The sequence below is a fragment of the Carassius gibelio genome, chromosome A10, assembly GCF_023724105.1.
Source record: "Carassius gibelio isolate Cgi1373 ecotype wild population from Czech Republic chromosome A10, carGib1.2-hapl.c, whole genome shotgun sequence".
Classification (NCBI taxonomy): Eukaryota; Metazoa; Chordata; class Actinopteri; order Cypriniformes; family Cyprinidae; genus Carassius; species Carassius gibelio.
The window spans coordinates 5,138,393-5,155,052 of NC_068380.1; the positions used below are offsets into that span (position 1 = coordinate 5,138,393).

Genomic DNA, 16,660 nt, shown 5'->3' on the forward strand with positions numbered 1-16,660 from the left:
CTCGGCGATCTCCCAAACAAGAGATAGAACGGTGAAAATCCAGTAACCTCACATCGCGTACTGTTGTAGGCAAAAGTTAGTTTGTTCAATGACTCCTTCCAGTTGGACTTCTGCGTTTCTGTCAAGGTTTTTAACATCTGGAGCAACGTCCGGTTAAAACGTTCAACCTGTCCGTTCCCTTGCGGGTGATATGGAGTTGTTCGCGATCCTGCAATTCCACAATTCTTTTTTAACTGGTAGAGCAACTGATTCTCGAATTCTGCTCCCTGGTCATGATGGATCCTTTGGGGAAATCCGAATTTTAGTGCATAGTCATTGAATATTCGATCAGCGACAGTTTTTGCAGATTTTGATGTGGTGGCGTACACTTGTGCAAACCTTGTGAAGTGATCAATTATCACCAGGATATATTCATACCCTCCTTTACTTCTGTCCAGGTGCAGAAAGTCAATGGAAATGAGTTCAAATGGGTGAGTGGTGACAATATTCATGAGTGGTGCTCTGGTTTCTCTACTTGGTTTCTTTTGTTTCAGACAGTTACAACTCTTGGTCACAAAATGTTCAATTTCACCCTGCATTTTTGGCCAGAAGAATCTGTCTCCAATTAATGACGTTGTCCTCTCCACTCCTTGATGCCCCATTTTACTATGTAACTCCTGAAGGACCCGTTGTTTATATATTTCAGGCAGCACAAGCTGAGATCGGGTAGCTGTCTTCCGGCGGAGTATTCCATCTTCTCCAATGCACAATTTGTCCCATTGACGCAGCAAACTTCTACCCTGTGCACTGAATGTCCTTAATAAGTGTCTGGAGGGTTTTTCGCCAGCCATCTTACATTGTACTACAGGTCCAATGTGGGTGTCACTTCTCTGTGCTTGACGTATATCATCGGTGGAAAAAGACTGGCCAGACTCAGCACACTCCGTTGGGTCATATGGCGAACTCATGGCTGTCCATGACATGGCAAGATCTTGAACTTCTACAGCCTGTATGGTTGCTTCGACGCAATCGGATGAGAGTTCCTCCGTACATTGCTCCATCATTGTTCCAACTTCCAGTGGCATCCTGGATAAGCTGTCTGCATCAATGTTTTCTTTGCCAGGGCGGTATTTTATGGTGAAATGGAAATCCGCGAGCTCCGCAACCCACCTGGACCCAGTCGCATTGAGCTTGGCACTGGTCAATACATAAGTCAGCGGATTGTTGTCGCTGTACACAGTGAAGGTAGGTGCGTAGTACAGATAATCACGGAACTTCTCTGTGATGGACCACTTCAAAGCTAAAAACTCCAATTTCCCCGAGTGAAGATGATAGTTTCTTTCAGCGGCTGTCAATGTACGGGATCCATAAGCAATTACTCGAAGTTTCCCATCTTGCTTTTGGTACAGAACAGCACCAAGTCCCTGGTTTGAGGCATCCGTATGGAGTATAAACGGCTGCGAGAAGTCAGGAAACCCAAGGACCGGAGGTTCCGCCAAGCAGTCTATTAATGTCTCCAATCTCTGCTGATGTTTTTCTGTCCATAAAATGGGCTTCTGGGAAGGCACTCCTTTCTTTTTGTTTTTTGTACACTTGGTGGTGGTTCCATTGTGTCCGTCGTCCTTTGTCTCCACTTCTCCTTTCAGCAAGTCATAGAGCGGCCCAGCGATCTTGGAGAAATCTTTGATGTACTGCCTATAGTAACTTAACAGGCCAAGTACGGCTCTCAACTGTCCCACCGTGCTGGGTCTTTTCTCTCCCAGAGCTCTCACAGCCTCGGTGTCAGCAGGGTCAATTTTACTTCCTTCCGCGGACACTATCCTCCCCAGGTAACGAACTTCCCGCTTGAACACCTCACATTTACTAGGCTTGAGCTTGATCCCATATTGCCTTAAATGCTGCAGGACTCTCCTCACATCATTGACATGGTCTTCAAAGGATTTGCTGAACACTAGCGTGTCATCAAGGTAGGGGACACAGCAATCGTCTCGGAGATCTTTCAGACACTCTTCCATGCAGCGTTGGAAAGCCGCGGGAGCGTTCATCAGACCAAAAGGGATACGAATCCATTCATACAATCCCCATGGCGTAACAAAAGCTGTCATTGGTCTACTCTCTTTGGCCATGAAACCCTGATGGTATGCTTTTCCTTGGTCAAGTAGTGAGAACCAGCTGTTCCCTCCAAGACTGTCCATGATATCTTGAACACGTGGAATGGGCTGTCGGTCGGGGGTTGTTTTTCGATTTAATTCTCTGTAGTCAATACACAACCGCAAGCTACCATCCTTTTTCCGGACGCAGACCACTGGTGAGGAATACGATGAGTTTGATTGTTTAACCCATCCTTGGGCAATGAGATCGTGTAGGTAATCCTTCATCTCTTTGTACAGGGGACGCGGTACTGACTGGTAAGTGCGTGCAACTGGGATCGTGTCTGTTAGTTTGATAGTCAACTGCAGCCCATCTATGCAGCCAATGTCATCATCGGATTTTGAAAAGGAAGCTGCTTCCTCTCTCAGCATCTGTCTTACAATTTGTCTTCTAGACTCACTGAGATGGCTTAAGTCCAGCGGTGGTTCCCATGCGATGTCAGAGTTATGTCTGGTTTCATTTGTTATTTGATTGACCCTCACAGAAGTTAAGTCAGGTCCCTCGCAAGTAGCAGTTGGATACACCGCCTGTACAGGTTGCACGGTGCCTATGACCATCTTGCCTGCTAACAGTAGGTCATGATCTGTAGGGTTCTGTACACTGACAATTATGTGGGGAGATGCATGTTGTCGCAGGGTTACAATCGTCTCACAGAACTCCAACCCCTCCACCCACTGTGGGTTAACGTCAGGCTCAAAAATTAACACTGTATTTTCTTTTGGTCGGTGTGACTGTACTCTGCATTCAATTTGTACTGATGTGTGTTTGGGCACATTAACATTTTCTTTTTTGGTTTTGACTAAATATCCGCATGACATTTCTGCATGAACTTGCTCAATGAAAGCTTGAACTTTTTCTCTTTCCACTGATTCATTGGTGATTGGCTGAGTTAATTCCTTGTTGTTCATCATTTGCTCAATCACGTTGTATCCGATGATAGGATGACGAAGCTCTCTGCCCTTCATTACCAACACAGGTATGACCAGTTCTTTTGTTTTCACTTCATTTGATGCTAACCCAAAAGTCACTTCCACCCACCCTGCATAAGGTATGTCCTGTCCGTTTGCTGCCACAAGGCAGAGTCCTTCAGGCGCATCAATTACCTCTGCAACATTTCTCAGTCTGATATTTGGTAAGTGCTCATTTTTCCACCGTTCATCCACTATACACACTTGAGATCCTGTATCCCATAATACATCAACAAGCTGGTCTTGGATGTAACACTGTACAAGACACTGCTTCCCTACTAAAGCAGTACACATAGACTCTTTTTCTTTTGGTTTCCCTTTTGACATGGCCGAATTTATAATAACATTGGAGGACTGATTGCATTGCTTCTTATTTTCTGTCCAGTGATTAGATTGACATGCTTTTGAGCGATACAGTGTTTGTTTACCAGTATCAAAGTGTCTCCATATGCTTTGACGGGACCCTTCCATCGCACTGGTCACTGCCTGTCCCGCGGTCGTGACCCGTCCTCGTTTAAAGAACCATCCCTGTGTGTCATGGGCATCCGTGCTCGACAGCCAGCTGAGAAATGGTCGCTACCACCACACTTGTAACAGTGACTACAGTAGACATCCAATCCACTTTGTTGACATGCAAAACATTTCCTTACTCGAGTCGCAGGAGGGTGATAGCGTTGTGCTGGGAGCCACTGTGGTCGTGGAACTGTCTCTCTCCTCTGGTCGTAAGGCTGCCAGTAGTATTGAGGTGGGTATTGAGTCGGTGCAGGGTATTGAGTCTGTGGCGGGGATGCGCTATTTAGAGGGGGACACTGAGTGGACATGACCTGAGGTTGCTTGATTGACTCTTTAATTTGAGATACCTCCGCACTGAGGTCTTTCAACAGCGCCATGCCTGAACGCATTTCTCTCAACTCACTCAAGATCTGAAGTTCGTGATTATCTGGATTGTGCTGAGGTGGTGTTTTTCCCTTTTTCTCCATAGGGGTATCGCTGGATTGAACTATGTGCACTTTAGTGGTGCATGGCTGGATGAGTTTCTTTTTACTTTGGCGCTCAGCTTCGTGGGCGCAAGCCAGATTGACTTTATCAAAGAGTAGTTCGTCACTTACATCAGTTTGTGTCAAATAAGGTCGCAGATCACCTCTAACGCTGTCATTCTGTAGGCCCGTCAGGATGGTGTGGAGAAACATGCTCTGGACTAGCTTTGGGTCATACTTCAAACTGGATTCGGCCTCCTGTGATGCAAACAGAATCTTTTGTCTTAAATCAAGACAGCGAACAAGAAAGCTTTGCGGGGTCTCTTTGCTGCTCTGTACCTCTGAGGTGAGTTGTTTATACAGCTCAGTAGCACCCCTCTCTTGGAAATGAGCTCTGAGAATCCGTCTTAATGTGGGCAGTGTAAGATTTGTCTTACCCTCTAGGTAGCTACGAAGCTGCATGCCTGGCGCAATTGCTCGGATTACAGCATCAACAATTTCAAGCTCAGAGAAACCTCTGCTCCGTCCATGTTCAATTTGGTGAGCTAGACTTGAGAAGGAGAGTTTGTCTTTTTGCCCAGGTTCACCTATCTGGCCAGATATTTTAAACTCTCTGCTCCATGTTGACATAACTGGTCGTGTCGATGCTGAGGGCCAATTTAGGTTGGTAGTTTGTGTTTTTGAGCTTTGCTGTGTGTCATAGCTTAGCTGCGTGTTTGTGTGGTGTGGGACACTAACATCCTGCTGTGAGCTTGTAACAGTGTTATGTTTTTGTTCAATAAGTTTTTGCAAGGCTAACTGCAATGTATCAATTTCTTTTTGTAGCCTTTCTTGCTCTGTGACCTGCACTACTAAAGTCGCGCTCTGAACCACCTGTGCTGTCTGTTGCTCAGAGATATTTTCACCCCCCAGTTGAAGTTCACAAATTTTGTCTCTAACACACAAAAGTTCTGACATGCCCCCATCTTCCAGTTCTTCTAACCCCTCCCTTTCAAAATGTCTCACAAGTGTAGAAATGACATACGAGCGGCTTGTGTCGATATCATGTTCAATATGCAGAGAAACACACAATTTTACAAGGTTTTCTCTTGATAGTGAATACAATGCTCCTACAACTTGAAGTCTTAAATTCTCTAATTGATCCATGGTTCACTTGGGCTGTGGGTGTGTGCAGTGTGTGATGCAGAAAAGCAGTCTTAGCTGGTCGGAAAATGGCAATGTTCCGGGTATCAACGATCAACCTCAGATAGCACGCACGGTTCTTCCGGACTCAACGTGGACGCCAGACGTTCTCACTCTGTTCTCCTCAGCCGCAAGTCAGAATGAATGACACTGGAGGTAGACCATCATCTATGGACGCCGACCTTCACTGCATTTCATCCCAGCGGTGCCTCCACTCGCGTCACAGACATCGCTTTATCAGCTCATGCTTTCCCTGAAGTTAGATGAATCCATTGATTAAAGTGAGCACAATCACACGGATCACAAGTGCTGTGTGCAAACAAAAACACAAACTCTAGAATCTATTGCACTCAAACGTGTCGTGATACTAGATCATCTACAGCATGAACAGTCTCTGTCATGTGTTTTCTATCACATCAGAATGTGTATCAGATGCATAAAATAGAGTTACAGTCTGAAAACACTAGACAAAAATATACTCATATTTCTACATTTGGCAGACGCTTTTATCCAAAGCCCCTTACACTGCACTGCAAATATACATCTGATCGGCTCATGCATTCCTGGGAACCGAACCTATGACCTTGGCGTTGCAAGCACATGCTCAACTTTCTGATGGATGTCTGCAGCTTCGTGATCTGAGATGAGTCACATGATCAGTGACGACACTCGTTTACTTACATTTGATTAGTCACATAGAAACACAGCATAGATGAAATTATTTCTTTACCATTTTGTTTTACATTTTTCAAAATCTCAAAAGCAGCTGTTTGTATTTTTTTTTTTTTGCGACTTTGGAGCCCCCTACTGTTAGATCAGTACATCTCACTATGGTAAATACACCAGTGTTTTAATTACACGTGCGTTTGTTGCTGCCGAAAAGCAATGATCAATTTTTAATCTCGCATCATTTTGCCATCAGATTGATATTTGAAGGTAAAACCTATAAACAGAAAAAAACACTTTAATTCTAATGCTTCAGTAAGTACAGTGAGTTGTGCTGTCTGTCGCTCAGCTTAGAAAACGGGGCGGGGCCGAGTGTGATGACGTCGGTGAGGGGGGCGGAGTCAGTCTGCTGCAGTCGATCTGAACGCCAGGGATCGATACACGCTTGAACCGAGGAGCTCTGAAACAGATTCGTTCAGTCACATCATGCACGGCTTGGGATTATTGTTCTTAGACAGTTTCAACACATGTAACTCTCAGATTAATGATTCAGATCAATGCAACTAGTCAGAACGCGAACAAACATTATTTCAGGGACATTCATTGAAAGATATAATGTTATCACTAAAACATTATTAATATTTTATGTTATTACTTGTCTCAGGGAACATTCAAATCTAACAATGCCGTAAAATTGGTAAAATGTTCACATAACCAGTAAAAACTTTTTTTTGGGGGGGGGGGGGGGGAATGTTTAGAAATAATGTTTTCACAACTTAATGGGAACATAAGCAAAACGTGAGCTGGGTACAATATATGCAGATATTATCATGATTTTCCATTTGCTGCTTTGAAAAAATGTGGATTGTGAAAAACACTACAGTAAATTTGAGTTGAGTTGATTTTTGTAAATACTGTTTGGTCTGTATTTATCGTCATAGGCTGTTTCACAGTCTCCTGATGTTTGGAGCTGTTCTGGTGAGTGATGTGGTCATGTGGATGTGAATGATTGAATCCTGACCCGTCCGCACTGGTCTGCTCCTCCTGAGCGGCGCTGATGGGCTCACAGTGGTCCTGGAAAGGGTCTTCCTCCTCTTCCTCATTGATGGAGGTCTGTGTGTGAAGAGGAGGCCATTGCAGACCTCCGCTCTCCTCCGACAGCTCCACCACGATGGACGGCAGACGCTCCTTCACCGGCTCCGGCTCCAGCTCCGGCTCCGGCTCCAGCTCCAGCTCCGGCTCCGGCTCCAGCTCCGGCTCCAGCTCCGGCTCCAGCTCCGGCTCCGGCTGCTCCGAAGGCTCCGGGAAGATCTGCACAGATCACACTGAGATCAGCCATGTTTATCAGGATCACCCAGAAGAAACAATCTGACATCATTTGCTCGTCCTCATGCTGTTCAAAACCTGTTTGTGTCAAACGCAAAAATCTTTATTTTGAAGAATGTGTTTAAGCAAACAGTTGACGGTAGCCATTGACTCCCACTGTATTTCTTTCCCTACTATGGAATACTTCAAAATACTTTCAGATCATGAGTGTTTACTACAGGTCAGGAAGGACAGGGGCTCAATACGTACTGATGGCGCTCTCGTGTGGCCCTCTGAAGAGTAACAGCAAAACATCTTCTAGTGTTTTAATGTTCCTATCCACTATAATCTTTGTGAGCTCTCAGGTCATCTCTCTGAGTGGATCAAATCATGGGGATTTTTATTTTAGATATGCAATCTTACAAACCAACTGTGCTTCATTCAGTGAGTCTGAAACGGTCAATAACAGTCATATATTGGCTGTTTGTGGTCAAAACTGACCGACCATATAATATTTTAAATATTTGTTTGATAATATCAGCCTCTTTAAATGGTAATTATGCGAAGAGCCACAGACAAATGAATGTTGGCGATAAAAGAGATGAATTCATTGTGTTGCCTGTGTGAGTTTCATGAAGCAAAAAGCAGAAAGAAATTGTTTCAGACACTAAAACATAAAAATAACTGACATCAGTCTTAAAAACAATAACTCCAGTCTCAACCCAGGTAAGATTTTTTTTTTTATGTTTCCAAAATGTTAAAATGTTGCAAAAAAATTCTTAGAATGTTCATCGAGTACAAACAACATCATGAGGACGTTCTGAGAATGCTGCTGTTAAAACCCATTATAGCTAAACCTTCCTCTTTTTTTCAGAGACTGATTGACATACAACTGATGAACCTCAGAACATTTTCTCTCAACACTATGAGAATATATATCAACTTTAACAAGGTTATAAGAACGTTCCAGAAACATTCTTTTAAGAACGTTTTGCCCAATGCTTATGTAACTCTATAAAGTTGTGAGAAGCTGATGATGCGATGAATGTCTGATACCTGATATGATGCATGTTCTCGTCTCCTCTGCAGCTCAACGCTGGAGTGCTGTGGACCTGCGGACATCACACTACACACACACACACACACACGTAAGACTGCAACAATATGAAGCCATGCGAGCATGCAGTGTAAAGATGCTGTGGTAATAAATGCACAAACGTGTGCCATGACACACTCTCTCTGTGTTTAACTCTGGTGGTAGGCCTGCTGTATTACACTGATTGAAACAGATAGTTTATATTCATTGACTATTGCATTCTCAGGTTCTTCTAAGAATACCATGGTATTAAAAAGATCATGGTCAATGAGTGTTACCTGTGAGTTGGTGAGTTCAGACCTTGTTCTGTGTTCAGCTTCAGTGCGTTTGTCCTCCTTCTGTCCTTCTGTCTGTGTTCTGTTCCTCTGGAGAGTATTAGCATGCAGAGACAGCAGGATTAACGTCTCTGGAGATTAAAGCTTCATATTACACCTGACGCCGAACACACACACACTCACAAACACACACTCACAAACACACACAGTGTTGAGGAAAGTTACTTTTGCAAGTGATGCATTACAATGTTGCGTTACTCCTACAAACAAAAGTAACTAAATGAGCTGTTACTTTTTATGGAAGGTAGTGCGTTACATTACTTTTGAGTTATTTTTCTCACCTGAGCTTGTTTGTTTGTTTGTTTTTGCCAAATGTACAGTAAAAGCCCTTTCTGACTGATTTTAGATGATCTTCAACAGTGTTTGATCATCTACACAGAACTAGAGGGAGACAGAGGACACGGTTCCCTCACTGCACTCACAAATACAGGTTTTTTTTTTTTTTTTTTTTTTTACAAATAGTTTGTAATGCATTAAGCTTGTTAAACGTGTCATAAATTGTTCTCAAGTGCTCAATTTAAAAAAAAAAAGTTGAATTGATATTTCACTGGAGCACAAGACAGATGTGATTTTTCACAGTGTATCATCTGAGTTTAAAAATGAGCACGATGAGTCACTCACAACTGCACAGAAAGAGGAAAGAGAGACGCGTGTGAATAAACAGGAAGAGAAAGACAGAGAAGAGTTAAAGTTCATTCCAACAAACCAACCAACTTCTGTATTTAGAGAAGCTGTGAGTGACCTGAGGTTGATAGCAGAGCAATAAAGAGAGAACAAAATACACAATAACACACACACAGAGAGAGAGAGAGAGAGAGAGAGAGAGAGAGAGAGGCTGAGCAACACACCAAAAAAGGTCTGGAGCCAGAGGTCTGTCGGCTGGAGAGACACACGGACAGAAGCACACAGACGGACCGGGATTCAGGAATCATGGAGCAGGGCTGTGGATGAGCCGGATCTCCACCATGTCCACGGGCCCCGGGCTCACAGGGGCCGCTCATGGGATCGAGCCGGGTCACGCCAAGGGCCCTGTCAGTCTTCAGACGCTGCTGGATCTGCTGGTGGGAGTTTATCAGGAGTTCAGCTCGACCGCTCTGCTCCGAGAGAAACACGTGCAGCGCTTCCTGCAGTGGGGTCAGTACCATCTTCATCCTCCTCATCCTCACCTGTGTGTGCAGTCAGTCAGGGGCCACAAGGTCAGGGAGGTCACGCCATCACCAGACACAAACACCCGTTTTTCTATAAAATGATTAATGTTGACTCCCAGAATGAAAGTCATCAGCAAAACATTCTTTAACATGTTAACTGGGATGTTAGAATAGGCAAAAGTCCTCGTACAAAACTATCGTATGCCTTTAAAAGTCCATGCTCTTTAGTCATTTGTAAAGCATTTGCTCCTGCTCTCTATCATTGCATGGAAAAGAGCAGCATGTGTTTGGAAAGAATTGACAGAACTGATATTTTTAGGTGATCTGTCCCTTTAAGGATCTCACATGAGTGTGTCACAGTGGTATTAAGATAACACTTTTAGAATCCAGTTGTTGATGCACAACAGAGCATTCACACACACACACACACACACACACACACACGCAGCTGTGAGTGTGTGTTGACACTCGTCTGGTCACACCCTACATGGCCAGGAGAGAGACGGACGCTGGTTCAGAGGGACACACACACTGCTGGAGAGTCTCTGTTGATTCACGCGAGGGAAACGGCAAACAGCAGGAAGGAAGTGACCAGATACACACCTGAACTTTCCATATCATCCGTAAAACAGGCCTTGACACAGGAAGTGATGTCACATGTGGCACACATCCAGAAATAGATATTCAACAGAGGATTATTAAAATGCTGGAGTCTAATCACAAATATGAAAACGAATTTAAACACACAGAACGATCAGACGGCACAGATAATGCAAATGATGCTGGTCAGTGCTGTATTATATAATACGTAGTTGAAGAAAGAGTTCATCCAGAAACGATCCTTCTGTCTTCAGTTACTCTCCAAACCTGTGTTTCAGATGATGATCTGAAAGTATTTGAAAGAATGTTTGTTTTTCTCAAACAGCTGCTGGTAGCCATTGACTTCCATAGTATGGAAAAAAAAAATACAATGGAAGTCAATGGCTACCGTTGACTGTTTGGTTAAACACATTCTTCAAAATCTCCTTTTATGTTCAGCAGAAGAAAGACACCCGTCCAGGTTTGGAAGCACACGAGGGATGCTGTATTAACACAAGCTGAACTGGAGCCTATAAACTTGTCAAGGCACATACTTCTTCAGCTAATAAACATGTTCTGAGAATGTCTTGCTCTCTGAAAGTTTCAACGGTACATGTTTTTTCTTTGTTATGTGAACATTCCATTTGATACGTTAGTTTTGGATGTTCCCTGAAAGTTCTAAAAACTAAAAGTAACGTTTGAAAAATGTTAAATGGATATCCAGCTGAAGTAAAAAAAAAAATCTATAAACAGTGTATAAACAATATTTTGAGAAGGTTATTAAATTCTCTGCAGTAAAACTGTGTAGACTGTTGCCTCGGTCTCGCTCACATTCCTGCACCCACGAGAGCGACTCGAATCCAAGGCTGGAAAACTTGCCTTAAAAAAGACTCAAACATCAGTGTGCTATTCTTAGATTCATCGGTTCTATTTCTGCGCCATGAACTCTTAAAGAGGAACGAGCCGGTGTTCTCTTTGTGATGACCATTCCAGCAGAAACCAGAGCATCTCCTGTTAGTGTCTTCAGCTGCCATTGATTTGATTAGGTGCCTTAAAGATCCTTCTCAAATAAATACACTTGACGCTCTCTCTTCTCCGATATTCGCAGCAGAGCCTCTGGTCAGACAGGTGAAGAAGACTCGGATAAGCAGGGAGGACTTTGAGATCTTGAAGGTGATCGGCCGAGGAACCTTCAGCGAGGTGAGAGGGTTTGTGCAGCTTCTGTTATGAAGCGGATGAGTATTGATATACTGACTGAGGTGTGAATGCACAGGTGGCTCTGGCCCGCATGCGAAACACACAGCAGGTTTACGCACTGAAGATCATGAACAAGTGGAACATACTGAAGCGTGGAGAGGTAAACAACAACAACTAGTGTTCATCTTCTCTAAAAGTATTATTAAGAGCCATAATAAAGTGCTGTGTGCGTTCAGACGGCGTGTTATCAGGAGGAGCGCGAGGTTCTGCTGAAGGGAGACCGGCGCTGGATCACGCAACTGCATTACGCTTTCCAGGACGACAATTACCTCGTATGTGTCACGTCATACTGATGCACTGATTCAAGACTAAATCAGATGTACAGTTCTGTCTCTTCATCTCTTCATTCTGGTTAACGAGTGTCTCTCCTCGTGCGCTGCAGTATCTGGTCATGGATTACTATGTTGGTGGAGATCTGCTGACGCTGCTGAGTAAGTTTGGTGATCGTATCCCGGAGGACATGGCTCGGTTCTACCTGGCTGAGATGGTGATGGCCATCGACTCCGTCCACAGACTCGGTTATGTGCACAGGTATCTGTGCTGACACCTAAACATGCAATGGTTTGATTCAGAAAAATTGAATATATATATATATATATATGTCTGCTCTCTTCCTGTAGAGACATTAAGCCTGACAACATCCTGCTGACAGCAGACGGTCACACACGATTGGGCGATTTTGGCTCCTGTCTGCGTCTGGAGGATGATGGACTGGTGATGTTTATCAGACGTAAGCCTATATTCAGTCATGTGCCGTCATGTGCTCATATATATGTGTGTGTATTCTCAGATCCACTCGTCGCTGGCCGTCGGGACTCCAGATTATCTGTCTCCAGAGATCCTGCGGGCGGTGGAGGGGGGCGGAGCCTATGGCTCAGAGTGTGATTGGTGGGCTCTGGGTATCTGTGCGTACGAGATGCTGCTGGGAACCACACCCTTCTACGCCGAGTCCATCTCTGAGACCTACGCTAAAATAATACACTTCAAGGTAAAGGGGCTGTTCTTGAGGATGCAGGGCTGGACGGTAAACGATATTGCGATAAAATGTTGATAATGATTTCTGCTGATCACACTGCTTAAATTTAGACATAAGCAGTATTATGTCTACATGTCAGGTACATGCTCATTTAACAAGGGGAATGTCAACTTCGTGGGCTTTCTTTAAAGGGGTCACGATACAAAATACCTGTGAAGCGGCGAGTTAGTCCTTAGTTAAACTGAAACACGCACAACATGTAGATTCAGATTTGCACTTTAATGTTCGCACTCGTCCAGATCTAATTCAGTGATGCTTTTGATTCATTCATATGCATTTTGACAAATCCCATGACACTTTGTAGTATATTATTTTAATGAAAAACAAAAGCGTGAATATAGATGATGCAAGCACTGACTGTGATTTTTCTGTCTGAACAGGATTATTTTGAGTTTCCTCCGGAGTCGGAGGTGTCCGAGGAGGCACGTTCACTCATCAGCGCTGTGATCTGTGACAGGAGCGAGAGGTTGGGTTCACGGGGCTCCGGGGACTTCACAAAACACCCATTCTTTAAAGGTTTGGACTGGAGTTCCCTTCATCTCCTCCCTCCTCCGTACCGTCCTGGCGTCTCCGATGCCACAGACACCTCCAACTTTGACGTGCTTGATGACTGTCTGAGCCACACGGTACCAGAGCCATCAGATCCGTCACAGAGATGTGAATCAATCTGAGAGTGATCTGACTTTTTCTGCACTTGTGTTCAGGAGATGCTGAGTGATGTGATGGAGCAAGCACCTGTCGGGCTTCATCTGGCGTTTGTGGGCTACTCTTACACAGCCACCAGGTTCGTGACTCTTCATCAGCAGCTTTATTGTTGAGCGCAGCTGTAACATGTTCTCATGCTGTTGTGATTATCAGAGAGACGGGAGCACTGGACCGCAGCAGGGACATCATGATTGAGATCAACCAGCAGCAGGACAGAGATCAGCTGCACCTCCAGGGAAAACTAGTACGATCTACACTGATTGGCGACAACATGGACACAATCATGGCATTCACTCAGTAAAATTTTTACTTCATCATAAAATCAAGAGAAATTCAAACAGACAACACAGGATTTCTGAAATAAAATAAAACACGTTTCATAGGGCACTATTATTTTTCCTCTAGGGGTCGCTATGGGGAAACACCTCGTCGTAACGAGAGAAGAGCACTCTCTCTCTCTATGGTGGTAACAGAGAGACATCTGTGGGTGAACCTGAAAGAAATTGGGAAGAAAGAAAGGGCCTTTCTTCTCGATGCTCCGTTTTTGCCTTTCAAACTTTTCAGTTCCTCCGTTGACACGGTAGTCGAGAAGTTCAGGGAGGCGAAGGTGAGCTCAGAGGAATCCTTCATTCCACAAGGTCCAGGTCTGAGCCCAAACAACATAGGGGTCCGGATCCGTCTTGGTCTGAGGATCAGAGACGGGTACAGGAAGTTAGTGTCACGGCTAAGGGACGTGATCCAGACAAGGCATCAGCGCTTTCATCCGAATCAGAGTAATACTTGAGTATTGATATGTTCTCTTTTGAGGTTCTACATCTGCCCTTATCTTCCCCTTCCTAATTACCCTATAACCACCTGACCGAGGTTAGGTGGGAACTTCTTGCATAACAGTCTCCTATGCTGGAGCTATAATGTTTTTGGTTGGTTCTACGGTTTCATAGTGACCACCTTAGTGATGGTCCAGACCAATGGGAGTCGCCCCTTGAGCGGGGCTTCTGATGTGTGCCGCTGGCTCTGATGTCTCTTTAGTGGTTAAACATAAACTATAATATCACTGGATATCCCTTCTTGCTGACGCATCGAGCAGGAAGTATAGGTGGCATTTGCAAGAATCTTCTTGTATAATGCGGTCTCAGGTAGTGCCCCCCTCGCCTCAGAGGATTGTATTTGAGCTTGCCTCTCACATTCGGTTCGGCACCTCTGCGATGCTTAGGAAACTTTAAGTACACACTCTAAGTTCTGTGCACTTTCTGAAATGCATTTGGTGGTAAATTTGGTGCATGTTGAACAGTTTGCACACTTTCTAAAGTCCACATAAGTGGTAAGTGTGCACGCAAGAATCTGCATACTCTCTGAAATCCTGTACGGGAAGGGTTACGTGCTCAGCTTCATGCCCCTTCTTGATGTGACAAGTGGGGTGGGGCCGAGAGCTCTGGGAACATTGTTCTCGTTGTTGAACATGTTCTCCCAGCGCTTATTTATTCTATAGTCGCACCGGTAGCGACTTCAGCGGCTGTCTGCAGCCAATATATATATTTTTTTTCAATGTATGCTTCAGACACGGGTCACGACGAGGCGTTTCCCCATAGCGACCCCTAGAGGACACAGTGTCTAGTGGTTACATTCGCAACCTGAGATGTTATTATTGTAAAAAATTTTAATTGACAAAGTTTTATGAGGGAGTCCAATATATGTGCTTTTTGATTATTAAAATTTAATTAAGACATTAGAATGAAATTTAAATGGAAAACTGAATTTGGGAAAAAATAAAACAGAATTTCTGAAATAAGAAGGGCACACAATGATTGTTTTTTGGTAATGAACCCACCAGTGCATGCATATAAAAACAACAAGACACATTATAATAAAATGAAATAATAAAAAAATGAACAAAAAAAGGTATAAATGAACAATAAAATGTAATATAGGCAGAATAGACATTTTTACAGGTTATAACATATTTACAGTTTTGTGGATAACAGTAACAGTAAACATGATTGAGTTTGTAAAATATTGCACTATGGAAGGCCTTGAGAGGTGTCATCTGTCATCTCCATCCAGCAGCAGTCTGAATCAGACGTCAGTGTGAACGTGCTGCACAATCAGGTGTGGCGGCTCAGAGAATCCATCACTGCTGAGCTGACAGCACTTCCTGCACTTCCTGCTGAGCACAACAATCCCCAGCCAATCAGCAGCAGCGCAGAGACGGAGCAGAGCGATGCACACACTTATGAGCTGCAGAGGTACACCAGCATGCACTCAGCTATTACAGTCATATCTGATAATAAATTATGTTATTTAATATTTCAGTATTCAATAAAAATATATGGTTGTATTTCAGTATTCAATGAAAGGGAGCCAAAAAAAAAAAATCTAATTATATTTAAAATCAAGTAAAATACATTTTCAGCATAGATGTTAATTTGTCATTTTAGGTACTTTTTATCGTGACAATGTATGTTCAAGTGTCTATTTTTCCTCCAAGTTTGCTTAAAGTTCATAATTTAATGCTAGAAAAATGGGTTGTGGTGTCTTGATTGTGTGTTTGTGATTTGGTCTGACTCATACTCCAAATGAATCACTAATGCTCTGACTCATACTCCAAATGAATCACTAATGCTCTGACTCATACTCCAAATGAATCACTAATGGTGAGACTCAAACTCTAAATGAATCACTAATGCTCAGACTCAAACTCCAAATGAATCACTAATGCTCTGACTCATACTCCAAATGAATCACTAATGCTCTGACTCATACTCCAAATGAATCACTAATGCTCAGACTCAAACTCTAAATTAACCACTAATGCTCAGACTCAAACTCTAAATGAATCACTAATGCTCAGACTCAAACTCTAAATGAAGCACTAATGCTCAGACTCATACTCCATATGAATCACTACTGTGCAGACTCAAACTCTAAATGAATCACAAATGCTCTGACTCATACTCAAAATGAATCACAAATGCTCTGACTCATACTCCAAATGAATCACTAATGCTCAGACTCATACTCCATATGAATCACTACTGTGCAGACTCAAACTCTAAATGAATCACAAATGCTCTGACTCATACTCAAAATGAATCACAAATGCTCTGACTCATACTCAAAATGAATCACAAATGCTCTGACTCATACTCAAAATGAATCACAAATGCTCTGACTCAAACTCTAAATGAACCACTAATGCTCAGACTCAAACTCTAAATGAATCACTAATGCTCTGACTCATACTCAAAATGAATCACAAATGCTCTGACTCATACTCCA

The 16,660-nt window shown here is 43.4% G+C and overlaps 2 protein-coding genes across 6 annotated transcripts in view; one reads left to right on the plus strand and one right to left on the minus strand.

Moving 5' to 3' along the window:
* Window positions 1-5,912: 5,912 nt before the first annotated feature.
* Window positions 5,913-9,637, minus strand: si:ch1073-303d10.1 (protein LBH-like). Its single transcript, XM_052607719.1, has 5 exons — window positions 9,508-9,637; window positions 8,603-8,689; window positions 8,285-8,354; window positions 6,945-7,234; window positions 5,913-6,383 (listed from the first exon to the last, which is right to left on the minus strand). Exons 3-5 carry the CDS (start codon window positions 8,348-8,350, stop codon window positions 6,269-6,271), a joined length of 471 nt encoding a protein of 156 aa, XP_052463679.1. The 5' UTR covers window positions 8,351-8,354; window positions 8,603-8,689; window positions 9,508-9,637; the 3' UTR covers window positions 5,913-6,268.
* The window catches only part of LOC128020913 (myotonin-protein kinase), an 11,691-nt gene continuing 4,400 nt past the window's right edge, over window positions 9,370-16,660 (plus strand). The window contains exons 1-11 of one of the 5 annotated variants that reach the window (XM_052607716.1): window positions 9,370-9,793; window positions 11,498-11,586; window positions 11,660-11,743; window positions 11,820-11,915; window positions 12,026-12,174; window positions 12,264-12,357; window positions 12,434-12,631; window positions 13,060-13,305; window positions 13,384-13,463; window positions 13,538-13,628; window positions 15,446-15,627. In XM_052607716.1, coding sequence (XP_052463676.1) covers window positions 9,607-9,793; window positions 11,498-11,586; window positions 11,660-11,743; window positions 11,820-11,915; window positions 12,026-12,174; window positions 12,264-12,357; window positions 12,434-12,631; window positions 13,060-13,305; window positions 13,384-13,463; window positions 13,538-13,628; window positions 15,446-15,627 — 1,496 coding nt within the window. In that variant the 5' untranslated portion in view covers window positions 9,370-9,606. Of the gene's footprint in view, window positions 9,794-11,494; window positions 11,587-11,659; window positions 11,744-11,819; window positions 11,916-12,025; window positions 12,175-12,263; window positions 12,358-12,433; window positions 12,632-13,059; window positions 13,306-13,383; window positions 13,464-13,537; window positions 13,629-15,445; window positions 15,628-16,660 lie in introns of all 5 variants that reach the window. The other 4 variants (XM_052607714.1, XM_052607717.1, XM_052607718.1 and 1 more) reach the window with 4 other exon arrangements.